This window comes from Diaporthe citri, assembly GCF_014595645.1.
Source record: "Diaporthe citri strain NFHF-8-4 chromosome Unknown scaffold_14, whole genome shotgun sequence".
Classification (NCBI taxonomy): Eukaryota; Fungi; Ascomycota; class Sordariomycetes; order Diaporthales; family Diaporthaceae; genus Diaporthe; species Diaporthe citri.
In genome coordinates, this window is record NW_025064859.1 from 425,982 (window position 1) to 447,086 (window position 21,105).

Here is a 21,105-nt window from a genome sequence, read left to right on the forward strand (position 1 = left end):
TTTTTGGAAGGGCTTTTCTTGAGCCGCAGCCGCCTCCCGCTCCTGCGCTGTCAGATTGGGGTATATGCAGGAGCTTGTTTCGACGGACTCCGGTTTGCTCACGTCCGAAGATGGTGGATTTAGCCGGCGACCGAAGTGCATAAGAAGGGAGGGGGACCCGGGGCCAAGACCAAAAACTCGTGCTTGACAGGACTGGGCATCGCCATCGGTTACACATCTTCTAAATCCAGAAATGAGGAGGTCTGTCTTGCGCGGGTCCTGCGCGCTCACGGCTCTCACCAGCCTGGCCGCCGCGTCTACGCCATCAAGCCCGAGAAGAACACAGGTCGGCGCGCCAATTCTGCGATCTCAAGTGACGACGCATCATGATGGAGTCACAGGCTGGGGCAGGTTCCGACGGGCCAGTTCTAAGAGGCAAGATGCGACGCCTCTAGAGAACCAGCAGAGTGGCACGTCCTATACTATCGACATCGAGATCGGCACGCCGCCCCAGTCGGTCACCCTCATCATCGACACTGGGTCCTCGGAGCTCTGGGTGAACCCAACCTGTGAGACATCCGGGCAGCCGAACTACTGCGAGTCGTTCTCGCAGTTCGACTACACCGCGAGCTCGACTATCAATGACACCGGCTATTCGAACATGTTGGCGTATGGCAAGGGCAATGTCACGATTGAATACGTGACGGATGCCGTCAGTATCGGATGTAAGTCGGGTGAACATGTCTGACAGACAACTCAGGAATCACGTCCTGACTGACCGTCACAGCCGCCAGTATCACAGACCAGATCTTCGGCGTGGGGTTCGAATCGAGATACCCCTGGGAATACTCGGTCTTGCACCGCCCACAGACTCAGACCCACTCTACACTTATGTCCTGGACAACATGGTCGAGCAAGGCCTGATCGACAGCCGGGCCTTCAGCCTCGACCTTCGAGACGTCGACAGCCCGGACGGATCGGTCGTCTTTGGCGGCGTTGACACAGGCAAGTTCATCGGTGAGCTGCAGAAGTGCCCCATCATCGACCCCCTGGACACTCCCAGTGGCGCGGACCGCTACTGGATCTACCTCACTGGCCTCGGAATGACGCTCCCGAGTGGCGAGTCCGGGCTCGTCGGCGACGGTGAACTTGAACTGCCCGTGTTCCTGGACAGCGGTGGCACAATGACTCGGCTGCCCACCGAGGTGTTCGCGGCCGTTGGGTCTGTGTTCCCCGGCGCGCAGTATGACTCTGAGTCTGGCTACTTCCTTGTTGATTGTGATGTTGGCGATAGCTCGGGAAGCGTGGACTTTGTCTTTGGTGAGAAGATCATCAGCGTCGCTTTTGACGACTTTATCTGGCGTGTGCCGAGCATGGAGGATACCTGTGTCCTAGGCGTCCTGGCCGACGACGGTAAGTTGATACTGCATTGCTCTGCGGCAAAGAAAAGCAGACTGACAGCGTTCGACAGACGAGCCCGTCCTCGGAGACACGTTCCTGCGCGCAGCATACGTGGTATACGACCAGGACAACCGCAACCTCCACCTCGCGCAGGCCGCCAACTGCGGGACAAGCCTCGTCACCATCTCTACAGGCCTGGACGCCGTGCCATCCGTCACCGGCGACTGCACGGCCACGGCCTCCGAGGCTGTTCTTACCGGATCGCTGACTGCGACAGAGGCCCCGTCAACCATCACCAACGGTCCTGGTGGACTCACCTCAGCTATCGCGCCGGGTCCTGGCGGCACCCAGACTGGGGAGAGGGTGGCGAGCAGTCTGTGCCTGACATGCAAGAACGCAGCCACGGGGACAGCAAACCCTTCTAGAACAACAAGGGCTGCGAACGCTGGTGCGATGGAGACGGGTAGTCCATTGGCCGCCGTCGGTGCGATGGCCATGGCTGCTTTGCTGATCTGATGTGTCAAGCAGAAACCGGTTCCAGCGGGGAGGTCTGGACAAGATTGTGTACAAGATAATGACGTGTGATAACATTATATAGATAGTACCCAGTGAACGATATCGGGGAACCCCCCCCCCCATTCACTCATGATTCCCACCAAAACGCCTGAGCTAATGCCGCATGTCAATCTGTGCGCTGCAAACAGTGTCAAAGCTGCCATGTGGGACCCAAAGTAATCCAATGTCTGCCATGCCGAAACCCAAGAACAACGCTTAAACTGAGAATTGACCCCGAGACTGCCGAGAAGCTCAACTTTCATGATGGTCGAGGGGTAAGAACTTTGCGGAATCTGCCTCGGAAAGCCTCTTACGGAACCTTATCAGCGCTCTGACCGGCACTCTGATTTGACCTTTCACTCTCCCGCTCCCTCTTCTTCTCCTCGGCCTTGACCCGTTTTCTCTCCTCCTTTGCCCGAATATTGCGTCTCCACTGGATGCCATTCTTCATTATAAGCAGCAGCAGAGGCGCCCCAGCCATGTACAAGAAGCCAAAAATCATGAACGTCCAGCCAACACCAATAGCATCGATCATGGGCGAGACGGCGCCGGTCGCTGCGGCACCGAGAAGACACCGAGTCAGATTGTTCGCAGCGGTGGCCGCCCCGGCCTTTTTGGGATACATATCGACGATCAGCACACTCGACGCATTCGTGTACCCGATCATCCCGACGCCCATCAGGAACAACAATATGCACGGCACGGCGATAGGAGCCCCGTACTGCAGCGCCCACCCCCAAGCGAAGAGGACAACAGTGGCGAGCGCCAGGAGCGGCAGGCCTATCTCGATGCGCGCGCGCTCCACGGGGAAGTTTGACAGGTCGTCCTGGGCGCCCTTGGTCAATGGCATGCCGAGCCTCTTGGCGTGGCGGCGGTAGTTCCAGTCGATGGCCGGGCCGGTCACGAAAGCCGCGACGACGGACCCGCCGGCCATTGGGAGGTACATCAGGCCGATTTTGACGTTGTCGAAACCATACAGGCGCTCGAACTGGGAGGGCATGACGGTTGCTATGGCGTAGAAGCCGGCGAAGACGATGGCGCTGTAGCCGAGGAGGACGCCGAGGAGCGGCTCGAAGAGCATCGTCAGCGAGTCCAGGGGGTTGCCGAAGCCGATCTTGAGCTGGGGACGGTTCTTTTTCGATGTGGCCATCTTGATACTCCGGAGGGCCTCGCGGTCGCCGTTTCTCTCCGCCTGGCGCTTCTTTCGGCGGTCAGTGATCACCTGCCAGAGCGTCCTGTACACGGGATGAGGACGGATGCTACCGTCGCCGACCAGCTTCCGGCACGTCTCGGGGAAGAAGAACAACATGAGTATGAGCGTGACAGCGGCGAGGATGGTCAGGAACCAGAATATCGACCTCCACCCCAGGTACTGAGAGAGGACCCCACCCAGCACGGGGCCCAGGCTCGGGGCCAGCACGATGGGCAGCATGGTGATGCCGATATAGTTGCCCCTCTCGGCGCTGGTGACGGTGTCGGCGATGACGGCCTGGCTCAGCGCGACGGTGGCCGCGATGCCGGCGCTCTGGAAGCAGCGCAGGACCAGCAGCTCCGAGTACTTGCTGCAGACGGCGACGCCCTCGTTGGCGAGCATGTAGATGACGAAGCACAGCACGAACGCGGGTCGGCGCCCGGCGGTGTCGGCAAACCCGCCGAAGAACATCGGGGCGACGCCCTGAAAAATCATGTAGGTCGTCACCGTCAGGTTGATCTGCGAGGCCGACACGTTGAACTCCTTGGCGATGACGTTGAGCGCTGGGAAGTAGATCTGGCCCGTCAGCGGCGAGAAGAAGGCGGCCAACGCGGCAGCGAGGACGATCATTCGCTTCTCCCCGACTGTGAAGGACGAGTACGGCGGTGGTACTGCCTGTGACGGGTCTCCATCGGGGCTGGGTGAGACGACGGGCTTCTCACTTGGGGGCTCATTGTCCGGACTGCTTGGGCCGTCCCCTTGCCCGGATTCTGTCGTGATGGTCCATTCCTTCAAGTCGATCTTGTTATCCGCCGGGGATTGCCCTCGACTCAAACTTGTATCTGAGCCAGGGCCTCCAGCCTTCTCATGGAGGATGTGTGTCTCTTGGTCCATATTCTATGTTACACATACTTGCCATGTCGCACGAGACTGAAGGGCAGAAGGTGCCAAGCAGGGCCCTATATATGGACGACAGAAGGAGGAGATAACGTCCTTGTAGGGCAAGCGCCCAGGCCTGTCGGTCTCGTCGGTGCCGGCGGGCGCGCCCTCGGCGCACTAGTCATTGTCTCTGGGCCATGAGACTCGGCACGCCATTCCATTTCGTCCCCTGACAGGTTGGGAGGGTGCAGATGCAGGGCAGTTCGTCCTGAGTGCCGAGACGGCACCGACACTGCATGCAGGCCTTTCCGCTCGAACTTGTAGCGCCCAGCCCTCGCTGGCCCGCACTCATTCAGCAAGTGGTATGCTTGCTTGATTGTTTTGAGCAGTTTCAGTGGAGCAGCCTACTCGTTTCAGCAAAGGGGCTCGCAAGCTGCTTTGCTCTACGCCGGATACTGTTTGCTTAATTCACATCAAACGTTCCACATCCACATGGCGTGAACTCAATGCCCATACGAGAAAAAAGGACCTGAACCCGAGAAACCCGGGAAGCTGGTTCAATGGGGCCACTGCCGACGTTACATTACCACTCGTTTAGCCTCCGAACAGAGTTCATGAGACCGGAACCCTCGCCGAATCGGCACCGAGCTAATGTCGATCACCCGCATGGAATGAGCTGACGCCAGGCACCGATTGGACACCTGTTGAGCAGCCTTCATAATACAACTCGTGAACTTCATGCTCAGCGAAGTAGCTACAAAAATAAAGACTTACCTTGCCCAGGTCGGCTGAAACCCCATCAGTTGTCCGAACTATATGTCAGCTCGCTCAAGTATGAGTTTGACACTTCGCTTTTGTTTTTGTGAATCCTGACAAGCAGGCAGCGTGGAGCCCTGGGGTTCTTCTCACCCCACAAGCCGGAAATTCGACCCTTTTTGGCTCAGCGGCGTGGTTGCCTAGATCACGCTTACCGGAAAATGCATGTCCATACTTCTCTCTTTTGCGGTGCTGTGGTATTGTCTGCAATCTGATGCCTCTGAGTTCGAGGTGTGTTTCTGTCTTGGGACCCTCCTCTATGCGGGTGGATCGTGTGTGCTGGCCCCTGACATAAGTCGGGTGTATTTTCGTGGACAGTTCTGTAGACAAACGTCTCAGAGTCCGGATAGGTCGTTAATTACAGCTGCCATGAATCATGTGTCTCCGACTAGCCTCTTGGAACGCTCGTTTCACAGCCTTCAAGAGACAGCAAAATTAGGAATCGAGCCACGCAACCTGGGACAATCTTCCGCGGTCTGGCCAAAGACTCATGCAGGCCACCCCAGCAAACCTTAAATTATAATTCAGGTACGGATCTGGCCAGACAATCAATCTACTTTAGTTGCCATTTACCTTCCCGCGAGTCCAGATGTTCAGCCCAATCTTAGACCCCTTCAGCACCGGCTGCCCTCCATGTGCAGTATCCCGATGCCCGGATCCGTCCTTCCTGAAGTTCACCCAGAAGACCGCATTCCCTGGGATCGGGCGCACCGCCAGCCCTCTCTGGTACGAGCAGTCTAGCCACTTGCACCAAGGCCCCTTGTCCTTCCACGCCGGCTGGAGGACCATCGGGAACCACGTCGAGCCCCCTTCGATGTCGTCCGAGGCCTCAAGCGTTGCGAAGAAGCTGGTGATACGGTCCACCGGCCGTGGTGTTGCATAGTGCCAGTCGTAGTGCGTCTCGAACGAGCCGCCGGCGGTGTACTTGAGCACTGCAAGCTGCTCCATGGTAGCGTTGGGTGCAAAGCCCTGGAACACCGCTGCCCGAGACTTTACGCAGTCCACAACGGGATCACCGTTTTCGAGCCAGGCGGTTTCACTTTTCCTGGAGCTCGAGTCCACGTAGACCTTCTTGTCTCCAGCTTGGTTGTTGAAGTTCTGTACCACGGATGGCTCATATTCTGCTAGACTGTGGCAGCGTGTTAGCCCGGTCGTCAGGCCAAGGTTTGCGGACTGAGGTGAGACTTGCGCAAGCTTTTTCAGATGTTCCGTCTCGTAAGGTGATATGAAGTTCTCTATGTAGACCATGATTGGATCATACGACAGGAACTTGGGCTTCATCTCCGAATGAGTGCATGTGTAGTTGCTTCCCTTGCCGTCAGATGATCCTACTGCTTGTGCATGCGAACTTTGAACGATGTCAACAAGCGGCTGCGCTTCCCCGCTGTTGCTGTCGAGCACCACCCGCGCGCCGCCGAGGTAGAGGACGAATGCCCCGACGGCCGCCGCAGCGTTGAAGCCGATCAATGCTTTCGAAGCCATTTCAGTTTGTAACCAAAGTGAGTAAATCGTTGTGTGAAGAGATCTCGCGTCAACAGTCAATTGAAGTCTGGCATGGCTTGAAATAGCTGGCGCGGAAGCAGTCTGCACACGGATGATTTCTCGAGCAGTTGAAACACCACCAGATCCGAACTTGAAACGAACCTGCACTACTGCACCCCGTACACTCGCATTCTGCCCATTTTTGAAACATCCTTGCAACCGCCATCACATTCGCGAAGGATATCAGACGAATTCTTGCAGTTCAATATACATGGAAACGATGCCCTAGAATGCTTCGGCTTCTTGGCACGCACACCAAGGCACTGTACGGTACGGCCAGGCAAGCTCAAGATTAATGTTGAGGGACTTGACCAAATGAAATGAGCGAAATGATAGAATTGCTACGAAGACATGGTCAACGGATTCATGATCTGCTTAATACATAAAAAACACATATCCAGATGTCTAAATCCCACAATAGGACGACGTCCTTGAGGACAGGCAATCAGTCAACTGAGTAGATGAGAGCCTCGCCGTATTGTTTCTTCGACCAGTTCTGAAGGCCCTCTAGGAGACTGTCCGCAAAAACAGGATCGAAACGATGGCCGCTCTTGAAGTTCGCAAGACAGCCTCTCCACGTCACCCACTTCTCGGCAAGGACTCCCTCAGGTGCTCTCAAGAGACCAGCAGGCACGCTGATGATTTGCTGCTCGGGCGTCGGCGTCCGACTATCGCACGAGAAGATCACGCTTGCGCCACAGTCGCCACAAAAGCCCCGCAGCGTCCCCTCCGAGGATACATACGTCTTCAGCGTGCCGTATGGGGCCAGCCCAAGCGGCATTGGCGGCCGGATCAGCGCCCGGGGCACAGGAACCCAGGGCACAACGTGCACACCGGCGTTGAGGCGACAGTCGTCACATACATCCAGGAAAGCCTTCCATTTCCCTTGCTCGGTTGGCGAGACGTATCGTGATATGAAAGGATCGTTCTTGACGGCGGGTAAGGTCGGCCTGGGGATCGTGAACGACACGCCGCCACAATGGCAGCCCGCTCGTAGGACCTCGTTCCCTTCACCGTCAAACTCTTGCTTGGGAGGGTCGTCCTTCATTCCTGCTGACCACCAGCCGCTGTCTGGCCCGGGGTTGAAGGTCTTCATCTCCCGATCGCCCATCTTGGGCAGGAAATCGAACAGTCCTGAGCCACCCGTCGAGCCCTCCGTGAAGCAGTTGGTCTTCATCTGGAACAAGTCCTCCCCCTGTTCCGAGAACAGACTGGTGGAAATCCTCCATTCCATCTCTGTTGCCCCCGGCGCTGCTTCAAAGTCCCGATCTCCAATGTGACTCCCGCAGGTGGTGCAGAAGAAGCGCTCGGATTGGGCATGGGCGTGCTTGTAGCCCGTCAGATTTGATAGCGACGAAGGGGCGATGAACTTGGGCTGGATGTCTGAAGGCAGTACTGCGTGGAATATGCACAAAGTTCCATGGGTATAGCGGCAGATGCTGCAGTGGCAGAGATGGACGGACAGGGGAAGGTTGGCTTGTGGAACTTGGATGCTGTACTGCACTGCCTTGCAGTAGCAGCTGGCCGTCAGCGTCCTGGTCGTACCGTCTGTGTCAGTCATTTTTACGTATGAGGGGAGAAGAGAGAATTCAGGGAGGAGAAAGTCGAGAAGTTTGGAAATACTTTTTGTCAATTCACTAGATTAGGCAGCGGGAGCACTTGTGGCGCTTAGTGAGCGGGGTTGGTTGAGTGTAAGCCCCCTACTGTAGATGGTGTAGACCAGTACCAGGCGCGGGTGAGCTGATGCGCGCCTAACTTCCCATAAGATCTGCTCGAAATTGGTGAGCAAACATCATGACGAATGTGCAACACTCACGAGGTCAGAGTTGCTGTTATTGGGAGAGTGATTCACCTGTCGTGGCTGTCCCACTACTGCAGTAGTGTTTGGTTTTGTGTTCTTCAGATTTCATGCACAGTAGATTAATACGAGAAGGTTGCATGCATATTACCGCAGCGAGCATCGTGGTTGCAGCACGGGTGCCGCCCCGGAAGTGTAACGAGATTGCGCGTATGTTATCCAACCAGTGACAATTCCAGTACGTCAACCGCCTGCACGGTCAGTATAATTATTCTGTCAATACAGTTGTCCGTCCTGCTTCGTTCCCTTTTCCAAAGTCATCTTCATTCCTCACTCTCACTTGTGGAAACGACCAAGCTGACAATGCGCTCGTCCAATGTTCCCGGGGCCATCTTGTCACTGTGGTTGGTGACCTCAGTCGTAGCATCAGCCACCGTTCTTGGCCGATCCGATGAGTCGAACAATTCAAGCACGCAGGATCTCGATAGGAAGCGGGCAGCGGAGATCCGAGATGCCTTCGAGTTCGCCATGGATGGGTATTTCGAATACGCATTCCCCAACGACGAGCTGCGTCCCGTCAACAGCGCCGGCGACAGCAACCGGGTGTACGGCTGCGGATGGGGACTCAGCGTGGTTGACGCCCTCGGCACAGCCATCATCATGGAGCTTGACGACATCGTGGACAAGTCCTTGGCCTTCATAGACACCATCGACTTCACCCGGACACCAACCAACAATGCTTGCAGGCTTTTCGAGGTCAACGTCAGTATACAGCAACCCCGCCTCTCCACATTCGTCCGGTTGGACTGCATACGGAGGTTGGTGGCACCTGACATCTGATGGAGACCCTAGATCCGTTATCTCGGTGGCCTGCTATCCGCGCATGATTTGCTCGATGGTCCATTCTCCCATCTTGACAAGAATGTAAGCAGGAACTACCCACGGGAGGTTGGCCATGAATGCACGGCGGAAACAGAGCAGACTGATGGCGAGCTTTCCAGACCAGCAGGCTTCTTGAACAGGCCCAGTCTCTTGCAGATACCTTCAAATATGCGTTCAAAACACCGACAGGCCTGCCTCGAAGGAACTTGTTTCTCAACAACCAGTCATATGAAGTGACCGAGGACAGCGACTTGACCAACCCCGCAGAGGCTGGGACTTTGATTTTGGAATGGACACGGCTCTCAGATCTAACAGGGTTGTCCGAGTATGAGGATTTGGCAAGGAAAGCGGAGGCATACCTCCTTCAGCCGCGCAACCCAAGCGTGGGTGAACCTTTGCCAGGGCTTATTGGCATCTCCGTCAGCGTCCTCAATGGAACCTTTACCAGTAGTTTCGGGGGCTGGATAGGAGCCTTGGACAGTTACTACGAGTATCTGATCAAGATGTACTCCTATGCGCCTGATCGGTTCGAGTCATACAAGCAGGAGTGAGTGCATCCACAACTGGGAGCTCTGGTATGTCTTGGACGCAAGAGTGCTAATAATGGCTAGATGGATCAAAGCTGCCGAATCCACCATCACCTATCTGAGCTCGAACCCAACAACGGCCCCAGAAGTAACTTGGTTGACGGAATACAATATCACAGGAACCAATGGCTCAATGTATCTCATCCCACAGAGCCAGCACTTGACCTGCTTTTCAGGTGGTAACTTCATCCTCGGCGGTGTTGCGCTGGAACAGCCAAGTTATGTGGACTATGGACTGGAGCTGGCCGAGGGGTGCCGGCAAATCTACGTCGAGACCGCCACAAAATTGGGTCCTAACGACTGGGCGTGGTTGGACTCCAGAATCGACAACTCCACAGGCCAGGTGCGTCCGGTCCCCGAGGACCAGGCTGATTTCTACGACCGCGCTGGGTTTTTCATCACTGGCCAGACGTCGGCCATCGGCGCAGAAGCGCTTGAGAGCTGGTACTATGCCTACCTGGCCACAGATGACCGGCTCTGGCTCGATTACATTTGGGACTACTTCGTCTCCATACAGACGTACCTGAAAGTCGGATCGGGGTACTCACCCATCCTGGACGTCAACAATGCCACATTACCGCCCGAGAGTATTCCTCAACCAGCCAACGCAACAGGCCTGCTGAATCGTTATGAGAACCTGCAGCCGAGCTTCTTCTTGGCTGAGACTCTGAAGTATCAGTATCTGGCACACCGGCCTGATATTGCTGTGGGATTTACCAGTACTCCAGGAGCAAATGGGCAATCTTGGGTGTTCAATACCGAGGCCCATCCCATCCGAACCACCGTTTGAGATATGTAAAAGAAGATAAAGACATGATTTTCACATAGCAAACCACTCAATGCAATGTGGCTTGTAGCATCACGAGAGATGCTCATTGCGAACCGAAAGTCAGTGCTTCAGTAGCTCATGGTGCCTTGACAATGCCACCCCCTTTTACCACCTGAGGCATGGTGGTGGTGGGATTGTCCTGGCCACATCGTCGCAGATGCACTTCAGGGCTTGTACTGCATTTTACTTGTTGTGGCTGACAGTGAGATGACGAGAAAATGCTCATGCTTGTAATTTCTCTCCTGCTATGGCGGAATGCGAGGTCGTTGAATACCGGTACTACTATCCGCCGGGTGTGCAACGAATGGTTGCATGCGGAACCAGCGCTTTCATCGGGGAGGTCGACGATTCGACCGTTTTGAAATACCCACTGGAGCCTGGCGGCGACCTGACCCGACTTGAGCTTGAACACCAGATCCCCACCGTGGTCGGTCGACATCCCCGCATTGTTACGCACAAGGGATACACAGAGGCTGGTCTCCATCTCGAGCGTGTCGCCAACGGAACAATCCATGACTTCCTGTCTGCGTCAGATCATCCCAGGCCATCTCTTCAGCAGAGGTTGGCATGGTGTCGAGAACCGTCCGAAGCAGTAGATCATATCCATTCGCGGAGGGTGCTCCATTGCGATATCCAGCCTACCAACGTGCTGGTGGACAGCGAGCTGCATCTAAAGCTAGCCGATTTCCAAGGACAGCACCTTTCGGAGGACGGTGATGTTATTCTGGATGGCTGTAGCTGCGAGCCATGCCGGTATCTCTGTCCTCGAGAGGATGAATTCGCTGCCGACTTCACAACGGATATTTTTGCCCTTGGATCCACCGTGTATTTCATCATGACTGGGGAGGAACCTTTTTCGGATATCGTCAGCGGAGACCCTGGCTGGCATGAGGAGGTCAAATCTCGTTTTGCGAGGGGCATCTTCCCGCAAGAATCTTCTGTCTGTAATGGCATTCTACAGAAATGTTGGAAGCAACAGTATTGCTCTGCTACGGAGATTATCGAGGACATCCTACTAGTGGTTGAAAATAGTGGGCTGCATTGATTGGGTAATGTGGTGGTTGGTACTGCAGGCTGAATAATTACGCAAATGAGTTGATGGTGTTCTGTATTGGTAACGAGTTTGACATCGCTTTTCTGTCTTTGTCACGGCCCCTAGAGCTGAGGCAGGAGCATTTCAAGACCTCGGGGAGGATGGGACAATATCTTTCTTTCGTTGCCAACCACGAGTTGGTTAGTTGGTTGATTGGTTGGTCGCGAGGTTGGTGGTTGGTTCATTCCTGCTCGGTTCCAGCCGCTTCTTTTCCAAGCGGTTATTAGGTCCAACTGCAGGCTCCCACGTGCGTTCACAACTCCAAATGCGTGGGCCGTCTAACCCGCATGCAAGAAAAGCTCTGTGCCAATGTTTCTTGGTATTGAAAGCGTTGCTTAATTGCCGCCCCTCTACAGCCTCTCCACAGTGTTTAACATCGCCGGCAAGCCCTCAATCCTGTCCTTCTCATTAAATGTTGTTCAGTATCAGGTACCGTAGATGAAAATGTAGTACATTCGGTCGGCCTCCTCTATGGCGACACATGATGTCCGTCTTTCGGCAACGCTCTACTGTCGAGGTCTGGAGCCGATTTCTCGTGCTTTGAGGCTGACTTAAGAGGGCCACGTTACTCGCATCGTTGCATCAAAATCAATTTGATTATGGCGGATACTCAAGACTGTCCCAGTGGAACAAAATATTTTGATCTAGTTCTATTCCTTCTCGAATCTGAGTTCATGGTGATTATGCCCTCGATCTTGCTCAACGGACTGTTGGGTCGCGATGATGCCGATCCCAAAAATGATAACCTTGAATCCTTGCTCTGCTGTTGAAAGATATCTTCTAAGCCCATGTTTTTTGACGCTTGAGACTTGGCTTCGACGGCTGGCTCCTCATGGAAAATGTCGATGCTTGCCTCAAGAGCGACAAACCCGATCCCTTGTGCCTCAGGCCAAACTTCGAGGGTTTCTTCTTGAGATCCTTCTTGTCCGGCGCTCGGGTGTCCGCCTGAGCCATTTGAGCAGGCTTGTCCTTCTCCCTCCTGACGATAGCCCCCATGGGATCCGCACTCCGACTTCCCAAGGAGCAAAGACGCCCTGGTGCCCCGACCCCTTCCAGACTGACCCACTCCTTCCCAAAGAATACCATCGTTCCCATGTACAGTTCTGGGGCGGTGCCTTTCGCCTTTCGCTTCCCGAACATGGGCCACTCCTTCGGCAGGCTATCCCACTCCTGCAAGGCGAAGTCACTAGGCCGCAGGGTCTCGGGGTTGTTGGGTAACATTCTCAGCTCGTCTCCGGTCAGGATTCCATGGCGCATACGGTCACGAACCGAGGTGTTTGCGACGTCCATGAAGTAGATCGGCTCTGGCAGGGAGGCTGGACTCGCCATGTCGAGAACCACGGAAGTTAGCACATTGATGGCCCTGACTTTTGGGAAGTTGTGCAGGATGAACCGTAGTTTCTTTAACCATATGCCATCCTTCTCTTTTGAGTGGGACAGCGAGCTGGCGTTGATTGCGACCTTCTCGACCACATTCAAAGTTCCGGGCACGCCGCCACCTGTGTCGAATCCTATTTCGACGTCCGGGCGCTCGTAGTAATCGAATACGTAGCTGTCGATGAACAGCATGTCAAGTGGAGGGAAGAAGCCTTTTTTCCTGGGCTTGGGCTCGTGCGGGTTTCTCGGTGCCTGCTTTTCAGCCAAAGTTCCGAGGTGGACTCCGCCGAACTCGGTTGGGTAGACCGTGTTGTTGCTGAATTTGATCTGCCATTTTGGCCAGAAGATACGGTCTGTGGTGGGCCTTTCAGTGACTTTCTTTTTCATTGTTGCTGTTGTCTTTGATGGTTCTTTTGGCTTTGGGTTCAGTTTTCTTGGTTTGCAGCCGCATGTGTGATGTGTCTCATTTCTTGGGCAGTCTGACTTGCTCAAGTAGGAGGAGGGGCACTCGTGGTTCATGCTACAGTAACAATTCAGCACCTATGTTTTGTCACTGACTTCGTCTGATGTCTCCTCAGATCATGGCAGGAGCGAGGTCCAGAGGTCGGCTCGCTTGTTGAGGTCAAATCAAACCGACTTTTGACAAAACTCTTCCCTTGCTGTTGCTCCTCAGTCATCTTGTATCAACGCAAATTCAATACTTATCCTGAACACTGCTGCTGAACGCCCCTGTAACCACATTGTCGATAGCAGCAAACAGGCACTTTACAAATTGCCAAAAGTTCCTTGCAGTTTTCTTCATATGCCGTAGTAATGAACCCATCTGTCCACATGATTTTTGGGCTGTGAAAGTGTGACAATTCACCTGGTGAATGGCAACCCTCTGTCAGATCAACAGCATGGTTCACCAAATACACCATCCCCACAATTCCAAGAAGCTCACCCTTGCAGGCCGCTCGCGAGGCAGAGCTGGAAGCTATTTTAATTGAGCATTATTGCAGAGAGCATTTTCTCACATTCCGTGCCTTTCAATAAGAACTGTGCCAAGTTCGTGGCCATGCACAGGCTGCCCTGAATTGTCGCCTTGCCCATATTTGGATGAACATGTGATCGGTCTCTTTGATTAAAAATCCTTAGCCGGAGTGTGGAGTACGTATGGATCATGAACTTCTGTTCCATGTGAGAGCGGAAAGTGTTGTAAGGGACATCCCGTACCGAAACATGAGTCCGGCTAACCGACAACATATTTGCTAGGGCCAGGAGACATGGAAAATGCAGGTCCAAAAAAAAAAAAGTTCCATGTGATACATGATTCGAATTTCTTATCCGGATGGTCCGTTCAGTTGGGAACCGACTGCAGTTACAAGGAGACTAGAGCCGCAGCCAAGTGCTGATCCAAAACGCCGGTCCATTGTCGATACCCTGGAGCCCCTTGTTGAACGGCGGCACAACGGCCAATTAGATGTGTACAAGTAGCACCGTCCCTAACTGAATGAAGTCGCATAATAGCGGTGTCTAAATTGACTTTCCAGAGCCTCGTTCAGGCACCTTTTGGTTATGCTCCACAACGCACACACATCGGAGCCGCAGCCTCGGGTGGAAATGTGGGAAGCCTTGGGAGGATCAACCTTGGTCCTGGCCTTGATTGATTCAAGAACTGAGATCCAGTCCCAATCCGGAGCTTCTTGACTGGCACGGCGCATGAAATTCAGGGCGGCCCAACGTCACCAGAAGGACATCAATGCAATTCTGTGTGCCGCGCACCTGGAATCGCTAATATTCATCTGCTTTGTCAAGCAAATTGTCATGCGCCGCTCACATGTGGCTTACCGACCTTATGCGTCAGACAGCAGGATCGAGATCCAGAATGCCTTTTCCCGAGACGACCTTCGCTCATGATGATAAAGTCTAACAAGCTCCCCGATCTCCTACGACAGTTGTTGGCAACGAAGGTTCCACAAGACACACGTACCTCGCACGTTTTCCTCCTCGCCTGGTGAACAACGAATCCAATCGCGATGGCTACCGCAACTCAGACACAAACGACCGAAGCTCTGCCCCAGGTTCATCAGAATCCCACTGCGGGCCCGCTGGTTCACCACTCAAACCAGAGCCAGGAGCTCATTCATGCCTCTCAACGCCGCGAGACGGGCGCGCTGAGCCAGCAACCACGCCCGCAGAGCGCTGTGGTCTACCAGCCGCCCACCCACGAGGACAAGCCCGGCGAGAAAAGAGAGGCACAGTTCTTGCCATGGTACACGCGGTGGGGTTACTCTATCTCGCTGGGCGCCGCGCAGGGATTCCTGAAGCCGGCCAGTCTGATTCGTGATGTCCAAGATTCCATCCGCTCGCCCTTGCATCAACCGAATCTGCTCAAGACTTACCAATGCCGCCCAAAGCTTCCTGTCAGGTGAGAAACCTGGCCCTGATCTATCTCAACGTTTGACCTCCCGCTGACATGTTCGAAGAGTTTTCTTCCCTAAGCCATATGACAAGGAGAAGCCTCGGCAGATGCCCCTGTGCTTCACAATCCACGGGGGTGGGTTTATCATGGGAACTCCCCAGGACAACGATGCATGGAATGCCAAATTTGCCAGTCGGTACTCGGCAACAGTCGTTGCCCTGAACTACAACAAAGCGCCCAAGACGACGTTTCCCATGTCGGTTCACGTGCGTACACCCTGCCTCTGCATGCTGAAGAAGTCTGGCCGCGATTCTGATGCGCCCACCAAATGCTGAAACCTGGTCTACTTCTAGGACGTTGAGGCCCTGATACTTGCGACTCTGTCCGATCCCGAGATTGCTCCCCACATCGATCGTTCTCGGATTGCCGTCGGCGGCTGGGATGCGGGCGGAAACCTCGCCTGTGAGTGACAATATCCGATGATGGAGTTCCAGTGTCGTCTACAGGTCTCGTACTGACAAGGAGGATTCAAGTGACTGTCACCCAACTGCCCGCTATCCGGCCCATCGTCAGCTCAGTCTTCGCCTTCTACCCGCCATGCGACTTCACTGTGACCCATCATCAAAAGAGCCGGCTCCGGCGATACAAGGCCGGGGTCGGTGGCTTCCGCGCCCGCGAAACGGACTACATGCTTTCCATGTCGCCCATGATCGACTGGTCGTACATTCCTCACGGAACCGACCTCCGCAACCCGCTCCTCAGCCCGTTCTTCGCAGAGCACGACATTCTTCCTCGTCGCGTCATGATCATCGGCTGCGAGCTGGACATGTACGCCCACGAGGCCTGGCGCACCATCAGCAAGCTTGCCGGCCGCGAGGTGCCCGCTATGGAGCAGACTGTTGGCCGTGAGGGCCAGTCCGACCACGGGCAGATGCTCTTTGACGACGACCGCTTCCACTTTGAGCAGACCTACAACGACGGGTCCAGCTACAAGTGGCTGCTTGTCCCAGACACGAGTAAGTGATGCTATCTCCGGCAGCGCTGAGGCCACTTCTGACAGAAGCCGTGCAGTCCACAACTTTGACCAGCGCATTGGCGGCGTCGTGCGCGAGCCGGACTTCCGAGCTGACGCCGAACACAAGAGCGAGGCCTGCCTCAAGGAGATTGGCGAATGGCTGCTCGGCCCTTTCCATTCAGCCCGGACGAATGGCGTGGGCAACGAGAACAATGGTAACACCAATGGTACGGCCGATGCCCATCATCAGATCGAGCAGTGAGGCTCACAAATGGCAGAAGCCTGGGTAAGTCTGAGACCTTAGGAAAACCCACAGGCTTGTGGTCTTGGCTGACAGCAATGGGAAGTGGGTGTGAGTGTGTTAGTAACATCTGAATGTAGCTTAAATGATACCAGACGCAATCAATTTTGATATTAATTCTGCGTTCTGTGTCCCGTTGAATTGCTCGTGATCCTGAAGTTTATGATTCAGTTGCTTGCAGCTACATGCAAACATTTTCACAACACACTCTCAGCGTGCCATCCGGGGTCCGTTCCGGTCAACACTGTCAAATTTGCGATGGGAGGTATTGTTGATGCACTACACAGTAAATCGTGAATCTCTTCTCGTACAACCGCGACGTAGTTTCTCCGTTAAGTTGGTTAGAGTTCCGTCTGAGGATGAGTTGATGATGGGTCGGGACCGTGGCTCCACCGGACGAAAGAAGTCACGGAACATCCCAACGAGCTCCTTAGGGTTCGATGCTGTGGTCAATGTGTTAAGTGGAAGGGCTCCGGGTAGGCATAATCACATTAGTACACGTTCCACTTACCTCTGGTGGTTGATCTGCGAGAAGCTCACGCATCGTGTCGCGATGATTGTGATTTATGTTGCGGAAATACTCTTACTCTTTATTTATTATACACAGCCCACGTAGACACGGCGCTCTTCTCACGCTGCTGCCACAGCTAAATTTACAGCCGCGACAACGGCGAATTGCGATCTGCTCCTGCCACTCGTGCAATGGAATTCCCTCTTGGGCAAGAAGAAGACGTTCTTCGACCCAGGAGTTGACACTTATAGTGCGAGTCCCCCATGGTGCTGGTTGCGCGTGTAATCATTGTGCCGTCTTCGACTTCTTCGCCTTCTTTTTCGGCAGGTCCTCCGGATGGTCTTCCTTGGAGTTGTCGGCCTCCTTACGTTTGGCCGCCAGTTCCTCTCGTGCTTCGTCCTCTTTCTCTTGTAGTTCTGCCTTGATGAGGCTCCAGGTGCGCTCCCGCATGGCATCCTTGCCCTCCGTATAGGCTTTGTCAAGCTCGTGCTCCTCGTCAGTCCAGGCAGCCCTTTCTGTTTCCTCTTTGAGGCGCTGGTCCAAGTCGTCGATAGTTCTTCGCACCGACTCTTTATTGGTCAGGACTAGAGAGTGTCGGATCCCCTTGTATCTAGAGATGAAGTGGTGAAGGCCCTGTCCTCGCAGGTGGCAATTCGATCCGCTGGGGAAAGCAATGCGGACCCCGAGCTGCTTGAGTACTAGGTCGCCCCCTGTAGTAGTGGTCAGTGTATCTGTCAGTAGGCGGGACGGGAACTAGAAAATTACCAGAGAAGTTGCCGAAGCAGGTCAGGGCCGCCATGCCTTGCATCCAGTCCTTCACGTCGGTGTGGCCTTCGGTGAGTGTGTCTACGAGCTGTGCCATGTATCCGTATGGATTCTCGCCTGTGAATAGTGTTATTCAGGCTTGTGTCAGGAACGATTACGAGGTATCGTTACTTACATGTTGTCGCCAATGTCATCTTGAGTTCTTCGGGCAGGTGCTGACGAATCTCCAGGTAGGCCTCATATAGTTTATGGTCCCAGGCCTCCAAAACGAGCGTCGACACTTTCGCGGCCACACCATAGACGCCTCCCTTGAGTTTCGGGAATTCGTCTTTCCAGGCAGTACTCTTGAGTAGCCTGGGGTTCTGTCAGGTAAAGAACTTTTGAAAACAGAGACCATTGAAACCGCTGCCGCGACCAGTCTCGTGATGCACTCCGTAATGCTCAACCCCACACACTGCAAAGTGCGGTTGCTGGCACTCTTCTGAGCGCACGTCTTTGCTCGGATTTGCAGCCAAATGCACCGTCTGGCTTGTAGGATGCCGGGATTCGTCAGGCTTCTTGTAGGGGAAGCGCCAGGCGAATGCTTCGACCGCAGTGCTCATCTTGTCCACGGTATCAGCTGGGAAGAGTTTCTGCACCGCCTCCGCGACAACGCCACAAATCAACTCGTGTTTCCCGTCCCTCAAGATGACAATATCGAAACCTTCGACGTGCTCACGCAACGTTGATGCCTCTTCATCAAGTATGAACTGGTGCAATTTGTTTTTCTTCTTCTGTCCCGTGAGCAGATTGTTTTCTACCAGGTCTACTAGTTCGGGGGTCAGGGTCGCCGGGCCTTCTGTGGCGCCACTCAATTCCTCGTTCATTCTTGACTGGAGAGTGGCATCTCCTCGATGATTGTACAGGATTTCGTGGGCCTCACGGAGCAGGTCGGGCCATTTAACCTCAGCAATACCATCAGCAAGGTCGATGTGGCGCTTTGCGAGTATTCGGCACGCAACGTGCTTCACCTGAGCGTCAGATGGTGCTGGTCCCGCTCTCGCCTTTGCCTTCGCCAAGATCCGTTTAGCGGTTGCCGATTTTCGGTACTGGGAGTTTGGTCCACCGCGAGCATCAATGTTGTGATACGTTTTGCAGCAGACTCTCCAATCGCCCAGTGGGCCTTGAATGGTGAACTCCTCTGTGGTCTGCCCTTCATGCTGTTTTGACCTGAAGTATGCACCCACTTGCATCTCTGCTGCATCGCACTTGAGAATCTTTGAAAGAAGCCCCTGGGTGTTCTGTGCAAGTCGAGAGTCAATCTCTCTATCAGAGAGGTCCTCTACCTTGACCTTGGTATCTTCAAGGTGGCAAATGTTGGAAGCCCACGCGTATAGGCGACCCTCAACTACTTCTTCTTCAGTCTCGTCCTTCTCTTGGACCTCGATATTCTCTGTGGTGCTGGCATCGTCTTCAACCTTGCTTTTCCTTCTGGACTTTGGAATCAGGCGGTGGAAATTGATGTCTCCGTGATGTCGGACTTTGTCGTCAAGGGGCTGAGGCTTGGCCAGGGCTGGCTTGCCACCTGGGTGGATGTGTTCCGTGGTTTGCATTTTGAGCATGGAATGAGGATTATATATTTGTTGGCTCAATTTTGCAAGATAATGACGCTGAATACAGATGAAGAATTCGTTTTGTTGATTCGCGATTGCCTTGGTACTGTGTGTTGTCCGACGAGGTGCGTTATCGAGCTGGTCTTGTCGCGTTGTTGTTGGACGCGCTGGTGTGTTGTGGGCGGTGATGCCACAAAAGCTTGGCTGAATCTGCAGGAGACGGGACGAACATTCACTGGCTTATGGGGCCGTGCGTCATGGTAATGCCTCTTTCGATATCGATAATAGTTGGGATAATGCTTGGGTCACCAGACTGGTCGTTATTGTTTGAATGTCAATCCAATACAAGACAGAAGAATCTCTCTCTTATGCTGTATAGTGCTTGAGGCCTTGGAACAACTCTGTGGACGACCTGGATTAAAATCAAGGTCATGTCTGTAGAGTTTATGACGATAGGACACAAGCCACTATAGACTGAATGTTGTATGCTCCACAGCTACTAGAGGTTCTCTGTGATGCCGCAGGATACATGCGTGAATGTTCCCCGGTAATGGATTGGCATGGTATAAGAACCACTCAAATTTGTTGTGTCAACAATATTTAAATCTGCTCCAAATACGCAGGGGAGCAATTTGGATGCCATGGTAAGGTATCATGGACATCAATACCTTGGACGAGCCAGTCATGGGATCCTTTCACCAGAGGAGTCTTGTCCGGGTGGCTGGGATACATGCTCCAAATATCAAAGGTCCTTATCGCCTTCTAGAATCCGAGTGGCTAGCAGAAGTGCGGATTTCTGATCCTATGGGCAGATGGTGAAATGGTGGGTACGACGAATAGCAGTGGAATGTGCATAGCCAGTCTTCTATTCCCATGCACAGAAGCCACAGAAGCTTCCACTCAGAGGAAAGACGATTCCGGCCAGCACCTCCTATTGGACAGGGAGGATTTGGCCGGTTTCGGTCTTTGATACTACTATGTGGCCATAGAATGATTGGTTCTGGATATAAGGGCAGAACAAAGGGCATCAATGGGGGTATTCGAGGTGAATCGTGCAGCCGAGCCCACCAAGATAGAAAATGAGAGCATGACTCCTTGCGATGCAAAAGCAGTCCATCGTAGTCTGGCAATTTAACCTGCCTTGCATGCCACTAAATTCTTATCATTTAACAACAAAAATGTTTTAAACAAGCAAGGTTCCGAGGAATTTGGTAGGCGATCCGTGAAGTCACATCTAATCCTTGAAGGCCCTGTCTCGTGGAAGAGAGACACAGGAACATGGTTGATGTAAGGGGATGCATTTATATTCATGATGGCTTCCAAATTGCTGCTTATCATGTCATGGCCTGAAAATGCACCAGTGATTGTTACTTGATCACAAGGTCACTGCCAGTTACTCATTCTATTTGGTAGGACAATAGCCTTGTCTTGTATCCAGACCCTGGCCACATAGCCCACTACAAAGAGTCATGAACAACAGAACCAAAGTCACGGGAGTTACCCTGGTCTCACCCAAATGCCGTTGGGATGTTGTTTCTATCCCGCAGTTTGTCTGATTTTGCGTGACGCCACAGTCATGTTTAGTAG

General features: G+C 53.8%; 9 protein-coding genes across 9 annotated transcripts; 4 read left to right on the top strand and 5 right to left on the bottom strand.

Annotated features, from left to right (window-relative positions):
- Nucleotides 1-232: 232 nt before the first annotated feature.
- On the top strand, nucleotides 233-1,896 carry INS49_005065 (uncharacterized protein; the record flags this gene model as incomplete). The annotated part of the gene is made up of 3 exons (XM_043165852.1): nucleotides 233-704; nucleotides 850-1,392; nucleotides 1,451-1,896. The coding sequence occupies 3 exons, from the start codon at nucleotides 233-235 to the stop codon at nucleotides 1,894-1,896; spliced, it is 1,461 nt and encodes a 486-aa protein (XP_043017615.1).
- Nucleotides 1,897-2,245: 349 nt separating this feature from the next.
- INS49_005066 (uncharacterized protein) lies at nucleotides 2,246-4,021 on the bottom strand (the record flags this gene model as incomplete). The annotated part of the gene is made up of 1 exon (XM_043165853.1): nucleotides 2,246-4,021. One exon carries the CDS (start codon nucleotides 4,019-4,021, stop codon nucleotides 2,246-2,248), a length of 1,776 nt encoding a protein of 591 aa, XP_043017616.1.
- A 1,359-nt stretch (nucleotides 4,022-5,380) lies between these two features.
- Nucleotides 5,381-6,304, bottom strand: INS49_005067 (uncharacterized protein; the record flags this gene model as incomplete). The annotated part of the gene is made up of 1 exon (XM_043165854.1): nucleotides 5,381-6,304. The coding sequence occupies one exon, from the start codon at nucleotides 6,302-6,304 to the stop codon at nucleotides 5,381-5,383; it is 924 nt and encodes a 307-aa protein (XP_043017617.1).
- Nucleotides 6,305-6,809: 505 nt separating this feature from the next.
- INS49_005068 (uncharacterized protein) lies at nucleotides 6,810-7,925 on the bottom strand (the record flags this gene model as incomplete). The annotated part of the gene is made up of 1 exon (XM_043165855.1): nucleotides 6,810-7,925. The coding sequence occupies one exon, from the start codon at nucleotides 7,923-7,925 to the stop codon at nucleotides 6,810-6,812; it is 1,116 nt and encodes a 371-aa protein (XP_043017618.1).
- Nucleotides 7,926-8,525: 600 nt separating this feature from the next.
- Nucleotides 8,526-10,421, top strand: INS49_005069 (uncharacterized protein; the record flags this gene model as incomplete). The annotated part of the gene is made up of 4 exons (XM_043165856.1): nucleotides 8,526-8,924; nucleotides 9,015-9,086; nucleotides 9,164-9,591; nucleotides 9,656-10,421. 4 exons carry the CDS (start codon nucleotides 8,526-8,528, stop codon nucleotides 10,419-10,421), a joined length of 1,665 nt encoding a protein of 554 aa, XP_043017619.1.
- Nucleotides 10,422-10,707: 286 nt separating this feature from the next.
- Nucleotides 10,708-11,505, top strand: INS49_005070 (uncharacterized protein; the record flags this gene model as incomplete). The annotated part of the gene is made up of 1 exon (XM_043165857.1): nucleotides 10,708-11,505. The coding sequence occupies one exon, from the start codon at nucleotides 10,708-10,710 to the stop codon at nucleotides 11,503-11,505; it is 798 nt and encodes a 265-aa protein (XP_043017620.1).
- Nucleotides 11,506-12,333: 828 nt separating this feature from the next.
- INS49_005071 (uncharacterized protein) lies at nucleotides 12,334-13,317 on the bottom strand (the record flags this gene model as incomplete). Its single annotated transcript, XM_043165858.1, has 1 exon — nucleotides 12,334-13,317. One exon carries the CDS (start codon nucleotides 13,315-13,317, stop codon nucleotides 12,334-12,336), a length of 984 nt encoding a protein of 327 aa, XP_043017621.1.
- A 1,631-nt stretch (nucleotides 13,318-14,948) lies between these two features.
- Nucleotides 14,949-16,705, top strand: INS49_005072 (uncharacterized protein; the record flags this gene model as incomplete). The annotated part of the gene is made up of 8 exons (XM_043165859.1): nucleotides 14,949-15,184; nucleotides 15,330-15,340; nucleotides 15,401-15,600; nucleotides 15,688-15,796; nucleotides 15,868-16,350; nucleotides 16,406-16,576; nucleotides 16,628-16,635; nucleotides 16,697-16,705. 8 exons carry the CDS (start codon nucleotides 14,949-14,951, stop codon nucleotides 16,703-16,705), a joined length of 1,227 nt encoding a protein of 408 aa, XP_043017622.1.
- A 741-nt stretch (nucleotides 16,706-17,446) lies between these two features.
- INS49_005073 (uncharacterized protein) lies at nucleotides 17,447-19,518 on the bottom strand (the record flags this gene model as incomplete). Its single annotated transcript, XM_043165860.1, has 4 exons — nucleotides 17,447-17,871; nucleotides 17,927-18,043; nucleotides 18,102-18,280; nucleotides 18,380-19,518. 4 exons carry the CDS (start codon nucleotides 19,516-19,518, stop codon nucleotides 17,447-17,449), a joined length of 1,860 nt encoding a protein of 619 aa, XP_043017623.1.
- Between the last annotated feature and the right edge of the window lie 1,587 nt (nucleotides 19,519-21,105).